Here is a 7,383-nt window from a genome sequence, read left to right on the forward strand (position 1 = left end):
TACAGATGTGCTTTCACTCAACCTCATGAAAGCAGTGACAGCTCCATTTTACTGCGCCACATCCCACAGGGGCTCTTTGTGCTCAGAACAGCGTACTGTGGTGCAAAATGAATCAGGCCTATTGTAGAAGGAAAGGTAATGAGACATGTAATGTAGCGAGAGTGCTACTTCATCAAGCATGTTGTGCTATTTACAGTCATGGTTTTCACTGACATTATGTTCTCATTGCAATGTTGTAACGGTGCAGAAGCAGAACTGAATCAATCTTGGACTATATTGTTCAGCCTCATTTGTTTTTGAAGAATCATAATTTAGATTTACATTTATGTTCTCGACACTTGGGGGCCAAAAGATTTCCAATGTCTTTGGTATTGTATAGAATTGTAGTGACATGTTGTTTAGCTTGTAGATGAAAGATGAAAGCGAAACACACTGCGACAAAGCTGTCATGTTCCAATAATATGATAGTAGCCTACCCAAAGAGTGACCTGTTAAATTTATTTTTAAATAAATTATCTGCCTAAAAGTCTCAATCAGTCTTCCATATTTGATTCTCTAGATGATCTTTAAAGCAAATACTGCTATGAATTAATGTAGTCAAACACATAAACCAGTTTAAGGTGGTTAGCTATAGCCTCCCAACCTGACAGAGCTGATCTGTTTAAGGCTGGTCTGTTTTGAAGGTTTTAGAGGGGTTTGGGGCACTTTTCAGCCAGGAGACCAGCTTAAACCTGCAAAGACAAACAACCTTAAAATGCTTTTAGAAGGAAATGTATGTTTTTGGTTAAAGTTTGTTAAAGGTGCAGACTCTTAAAGGGGAAGTTTGTCAGATTCTTAACGTGTCATTGGTGTTGTTGCACTATGAGCCTCTTTTGTTTACACATAGCCTTGATAAACTCATTAGTATGTGTATATATCATTATGTATGTGTAAAGAATAGGAAAGAGGCTCATTGATAGTGCAACAACACCGATGACACTAAGAACCAGACTGACAAACTTCCCCTTTAAGTGTCTGCCCCTTTAACAAACTTCACCTGGACACACCTGAACTTCCACTTCGGGAGTTTCATTTCAATAGAGGAAAACCAATCCTGAAAGCAAAATAACCTGCGCTGAAATTTGGGTGAGCATATTTGAAAGTTTTTCTTCGCGTGATAAATGTTCCACAAGCCTTGTCGCTCTAGCCCTTTTTAATGTTTCGACTGTTTTGACATGCCGTAGCCTACGATTAAAACTCCCTTTGGCCTGATTTTGGACTCTTCTACTTCTCGTTATTAAAATAAGGCTTTTGGACACTATGAAGATCATATGTGCCCTGTAGACAATACCAGCCTGAGAATAAGTATTGTCATTTAGAGTTATTAGTTTGGTTCTTCTGAACTCGCTCTGTTTATGCGCTCATGTGTCCATGTTGTTTTGAGGCCTCGCTCAATTTTTCTGTTTTTCGTCTACGAACTAAGTAGTGACAGCAATTCTTATGGCTCAAATGTCACAGGTTCTAATTTCCTTCTAAATAAATAGTCTTAATAGTTTATGGAACTCAACTTCCTTTTACGACTTTTATAGCCTATTTACAGTCTTAGAAAAAAAATTACTGTATGTACTTTACTTTACAATCTTGAGACAAAACAATGGCACTGACATATTTTATGATTTGTCTTTCTTTTGGTCAAGTAAAATGCATTTTATTCTGGGAAATAGCTTAAAGGGATAGTTTACCCTTTAGTAGTTCAATTATTTACTCACCCTCAAGCTATTCCAAACCTGTAGAAATTTATTTATTTTGCTGAACACAAAAGAAGATATTTTGAAGAATATGTGTAACTAAACAGTTGAGGGGGCCCATTGACTTAGTATGGGGAAAAACATACTATGGATACCAATGGGGCCCACCTGTTTGGTTACCAATATTCTTCAAAACATCTTCTTTTGAGTTAAGCTGAATAAAGAAATTCATTAAGGTCCAGGTTAAACTAGTATTTATCAGGGCCATGATTCTGAAAAGCATCATGAGCTAAGGTATACCGGGGACACACTTAAAGACTAACTGATTGGTTGAGTTATTGCTCTTCTTTACTGTATGAATACATTTAATAATTTCTTCTTCCAACAATTCATTACATTTTGATTCCTGTAGAAGCTGACCTTTAAAAAAAAAAAAAAAAAAAAAAGATTTAAAAGATTTAAAAAAAAGATTTTTTTTCTAAATCTTACAAAATTGCTCAGACATGCTGTTCCCAGCTTCTCCATTTCTTTCACTGTCAGAATTTCTGTATTCAGAGCCAGGTACAATGGACACGGGCCCTCCTGGACCAGCAGCGGTGCCCCAAACCCCTGAATGGGTAGCAGATGTGGACAAGCTAACAAAGAATGTAAAGAACAATGCGGAAGAGGAAGAGGAAATGATCAAGTCTGCAAATATGGAACCCAGTACCCTACAGTGGCCTGAGAATAAACCTGGACCACAGATTCTGCCAGTCCAGGATGGAGAGAGCGTGAGCATGAGATCAGATTGCTTCTCGCTCCGGGGTGGAGTGAGCCGTACTGAGAGCGAAAGGGAAGATTTTGGAATGGGAGAGAAGGGGAAGACAGGTGAGGAATGGAGAGAAATGGAGACAGGGAAAGAGAGCATTTCTGACTTTGAACTGAGAAATGGAGTGAAAAGCACCTGTTCAGAGATAGAGGTGGAGGAGATAAACATGATGCCAGAGAACGCAGCCCGAGTCTTCAGCCCCAGCGTCACCATCCTGCGCTCCACCAGCCAGCAGGAGGCTGCAGACCACTGGAGAGATGCTGAAGAAGAGAGAAGCGCCTTCCTCGGGACACATGAGACACATGGAACACCAATAGAAGGCTATTACCACGACTGGCCAGTCACAACCAAATCACGCTGCTGTAAGTTAAATCATTAAATCATAAATCACCAACATGGTTCAACGGCAAGGTCATAAGTTCAATTCCCTGGAATGCATGAACTGGTTAATTGTATACCTTGAATAATATTCATTCTTAAAAAAAGGCTCTTCATTAGCATTGATTGTTCCATGTGAACCGGAAACATCCGTGGAACCTTTTTGTTTTGCTTTATGGAACCAGAAATGGTTCTTCTTCTATATCTGCGCAAAACCCCATTTTAGAACCTTTTAATTTGTTAGTTTGAGTGTTGAATGAAATGTAAAAAAAGAGGATAACCAATATATTTTTTACATTTACATACTTAATATTTTTGTCTGTGAAATTCTGCCAAAATTGTGTTTGTGTGACCGTACCTTCACACAAAACAGCAGAGAGTACCAATATTGTGATCCACACAGCTCTGACTGAACTGCAACAATACTTTGTAAGGTCTAATTTTTTTCTTCCTCCCAGGTAACTGTGGTGGATCTAATCGTGATGCTCTGAAACTGGGTGCGTCCATGTTCACTTCAGCTTTGATCTTCCCCTTGTTGGTGTGGGGAGGGTACGTCTTCCTGCCCTTTGATGCCCCTCTGCTAGACAGTGCGCCCCTACGGCTGGTCTACACACTGCGCTGCTCTGTTTTTGCAGTCATACCAATTGTCCTTGGTAAGCAGGAAGCACTGAAATGATGCAACATTGATAGATAGTGTATCTTTGTGTTCATTCATTTGTTTATTCAGAGCTGATTTGAAACTGTTGTTTTTAGGTATGTTGGTACTAGGTGTGTCTCGTCTGTGGTATCGCTCCTTAAAGCCACGGTTTGAAGGGGAGAGAGAAGTTAAGCAGGTGGAAGTTCACCAGCGCTATGTGGAGGATTCCATCTCCCTCTTCCTCCTTTACTTCCTTCAACTGGCTGTCATGGCTGCTTACCTGAAACAGGATCTGCTGAAACTAATTCCTCTTCTCACCATCGTCTTTGCCTTTGGCAGGTACAGAATCCCATTTTAAACGTACAGGACCTAATCTCTGATTTAGAAAAGGCTGCAAACACTTGCTCAGACATTTCTCATATCTAGTGATTGGCAATGAACTAATTTACTTCTATCACTTTTTGTTGTTTGTTAAAAAAGAAATTCAGCCCAATCTTAGTTTATTTTAGATTTTTAATCCAAGATATTCAATGTGTATTAACATTATTTGTATTATATTTTTAAGTGTGATTGTGTGTGTCTTTGTGCCTATCACAGGTTGCTGTACTGGGTCGCAGCCGCATGTGGCAGTAGTTTCAGAGGAGTCGGCTTTGGTTTCTCGTTTCTGCCCATGTTGGTTATGCTTGTGGCCAACCTCTACTTCATCTTCCTCTCTGAATCCGCAGGCTCCATCTTTGCCCCAGACATCCCAAAGACACCTGTTCCTCAAACTAAACAGAGGTTCTGGGGCTAAACAAGCCACACCTCTGCTACTGATAAATGAAAGACTAGATCTCTCTTGGCTTAGAGCCAACTTAAATTTGTGTCTGAGAATGTTTCATCCAACTGTGATTTCATTTTTCCACTCCTGTTCTTTGCTTTCCTGACTGCTTGTATACCATGACCAGGTGGGTCAAATAGCCAGAACTCCTGTGGAGAGGGAGAGAGAATGTGGGTTTTTTTCTAGAACTAACTTATAAATAGAAGTTGTGTAGTGAAACTTTAAACACTAAACTGCAAATTAAAATGAACTACCTTTAGTACAGCCAAACATGAACAAAGCAAATGTAGAATAAGCTTCTTCCCCAACCGAAAGCTCCATGGTTGAAACTCATCTATTTTAAGATGTGAATGTCAACAAGAAGAAAACTAAATTCAAAATATTTATTCCACAAGCATGTATCTTTTTTAAATTTGGTTAGGCATTGTTTGTTTATTCAAGTCGAAAATATTGTGTGGTGTGGTAAAGTTAGTGGCCCTCCCAAACTTGTATTTTCCTACAGCCACCCTTTAATCTCTCTTTACTAATTTAAGGGCAATGTGATGTTTACTTTGTGCAAAGTGTAGACATAGGTTTTTTTTTTTTTACAGATTTGCAAAAAAAATAAATATATATATATATATATATATATATATAATAATGTATAGAAATTTATAACTTTAGTTATCACAGAAAATAGCTTGTAATAAAATACTTAATTAAATGAAAGCTGCGAGGATATAAGAAGCATTTTTAGAGCAAATGAATGTATTATGCTGGAATTAATTCCTGTTCGTTATTTTTTCATAAACAATTTTTTTTAACCCTCTGATGGTCTTCATTTATGAGTCGCGTCCTGGGCCTTGCCGGTCAGAAGTGACCGGAGGCCTAAAAATGAAACTTCTTCCATCCCAGTAAAACCAATGCAATTGATTTTTGTTCTATAATATTTATTCTTTTTAATTTAGTATTTTGAGACAATTTGATTGAATTTATTAATATTTATGCAATATTTATGGTTATTTTTTCAATGGAAATATATATATATAAATTTCTTAAATTATTAATGCAGTATTTTTGTTTAATATAACGAGTCTAGGCCTTCAGAAAAAAAAAAAATTTGAAGAAAATTAGCACCATCCAGTTACAGTATAGAGAAAAGGTGTAGAATCATGGTGTAACCACTAGATGGCATGTACAGCTCTTTATGAGGCATGTGAATTCCCCAGCTGTTTATGAACACTTTTTTTAAATTTTTTTGGTGGATTTGAATGTATAATTGAAACAATCTCAAAAACAATTTCTTATTAAAAAAATGTTAAAAAAAAAAAAAATGTGAATTTTTGTGTTTTCGTCAATTTCCCATTCATTTCCTATGGGTGTAATTTTTGACCAAAGACCAAAATCGTGACAAATTTTTTTACGACCACTTAGCATGCTCGGATCATGAACTCAATTTTTTGTGTTCACATCCCTAATGCCAGAAATGTCACCAAGTTTCGTAACATTCCGATGAAGCTGTGATTTAAAAAAAAATTCAAAACAGATTTTTTGTAGTCTGAATTTATTGGTGTGTATGTGTATAAAAGTGTGTTTGTGTGTGCGTGTGTGTGTGTGTGGGTGAGTGTACATTTTTTGCACTCTTAGTGTTGTAGAGTGGCCGATTTGTAGATTGTACAAACAAAAATTCAGAGAATTTTAGGGTTTTTTTTTTGTTGTTGTTGTAAATTTCCCATTCATTTCATATGGGTCGGTCATTTCTGAATGAAGACCACGAGTGTGACTTTTTTTTTTTTTTTTTTTTTTTTTTTACGACCACTTAGCATGCTCGGATCATGACCTCATTTTTTTTTTTTTTTTTTTTTTTTTTTTTTTTTTGTATTCACATACCAAACGCCTAAAAAGTCACCAAGTATTAAAACCTTCCGATGAAGCTGTGATTTTTAATAATTCAAAACAGAAAATTATTCGGTCAGAAGTGACCGAGGACCATCAGAGGGTTAAAGAATCAATATTGACTGTCATTTCTGTGAATGACTTTTTGTTAATAAGTTAAATGCAAAAACGCAGTTCATTTGCGACGGCGGTCGTCTCTAACCCGTTCAGCAAGTCCTAGTACAATTTTTGTCGGAGGTCAAAAAGTATTTCCTACTACGTACCTGTTGTCATTTGACAGCTCGAGCAGCTAATGGAAAGTTGACGGCAGACCACCAGCAGGTCTTTAATAATAATATACATTTGTTTCACACTGTATTAATCGGCATTAATACGTCTGACTGAGTCAGAATGTCATCTCAAAGCCAAAGGAAACACAGCGCTTGTCTGTTTTGGATGAGGTAGAACTATGGGCTGAAATATGTGCCACCAGAAACTGAATTTGAACCATTTATATTTGAATTTGAATGTCTAAACTTGAATAATTGCATTGAAAACCAATAAATCACATTTAAATCACATAATTTGAAATTGTATTGTTTAATTAAAATTGAATTTATACAAAAACTGAATCTGAATTGTATAATTTGAAATTGAATTTATTTGTTTGGAACTGAAGTCCAAAAAAATTTGATCCTCACTGAAAATTAAACTCTCTTCACTGCTCACACTCACATAGACATATACACTAGACGTCACCTGGATACGGCAGTTCATTGGAACGAATGCGTCAATAGAGCCGCCATCTTGAAACAGGGGAGCCCCTCCAATTTAATGCATCAGACACAGGTCTAACGGAAATAAAATCACCATAAATCATCATCATGAATGCGATTTTTCTTGTTTTTTTGGTTTGTTCCAACGGTCAGACATGTATATATCATTGATTCCAGAAAGAATTATTTTTTTTTTTTTAACATTCTTCCTAGTTCAGATTTCATCCGTGAACATCATACGCTGCACAAAAGCCCGCCACCATCAATGAATTCGAAGTAAAGGCAGAGATAGCAGCATTACCTAGCTACTTCCTATGACAAGACCCCTGTTCCAAGATGGCGGCGGTTTTGACGCATGCTTAGAACCCCAAGGTGAGGTATGT

General features: G+C 37.0%; 1 protein-coding gene across 1 annotated transcript; it reads left to right on the forward strand.

The window, feature by feature from the left end:
* The first annotated feature begins 1,001 nt into the window (after nt 1-1,001).
* Nucleotides 1,002-5,178, forward strand: tmem79b (transmembrane protein 79b). The gene is made up of 5 exons (XM_039680212.2): nt 1,002-1,125; nt 2,283-2,897; nt 3,372-3,566; nt 3,667-3,889; nt 4,148-5,178. Exons 2-5 carry the CDS (start codon nt 2,294-2,296, stop codon nt 4,341-4,343), a joined length of 1,218 nt encoding a protein of 405 aa, XP_039536146.1. The 5' UTR covers nt 1,002-1,125; nt 2,283-2,293; the 3' UTR covers nt 4,344-5,178.
* The last annotated feature ends 2,205 nt before the right edge of the window (nt 5,179-7,383 follow it).

Source organism: Pimephales promelas, chromosome 12 (genome assembly GCF_988280905.1).
Source record: "Pimephales promelas chromosome 12, fPimPro1.hap1.1, whole genome shotgun sequence".
Lineage (NCBI taxonomy): Eukaryota > Metazoa > Chordata > Actinopteri > Cypriniformes > Leuciscidae > Pimephales > Pimephales promelas.

Excerpts from the sequence above, each read along its gene's own strand:
- tmem79b (XM_039680212.2), top strand. The coding sequence starts at position 2,294 with ATGGACACGGGCCCTCCTGGACCAGCAGCGGTGCCCCAAACCCCTGAA. Across the intron at positions 2,898-3,371 it reads CACAACCAAATCACGCTGCT|GTAACTGTGGTGGATCTAAT; the intron begins GTAAGTTAAATC and ends TCTTCCTCCCAG. Across the intron at positions 3,890-4,147 it reads ATCGTCTTTGCCTTTGGCAG|GTTGCTGTACTGGGTCGCAG; the intron begins GTACAGAATCCC and ends TGCCTATCACAG.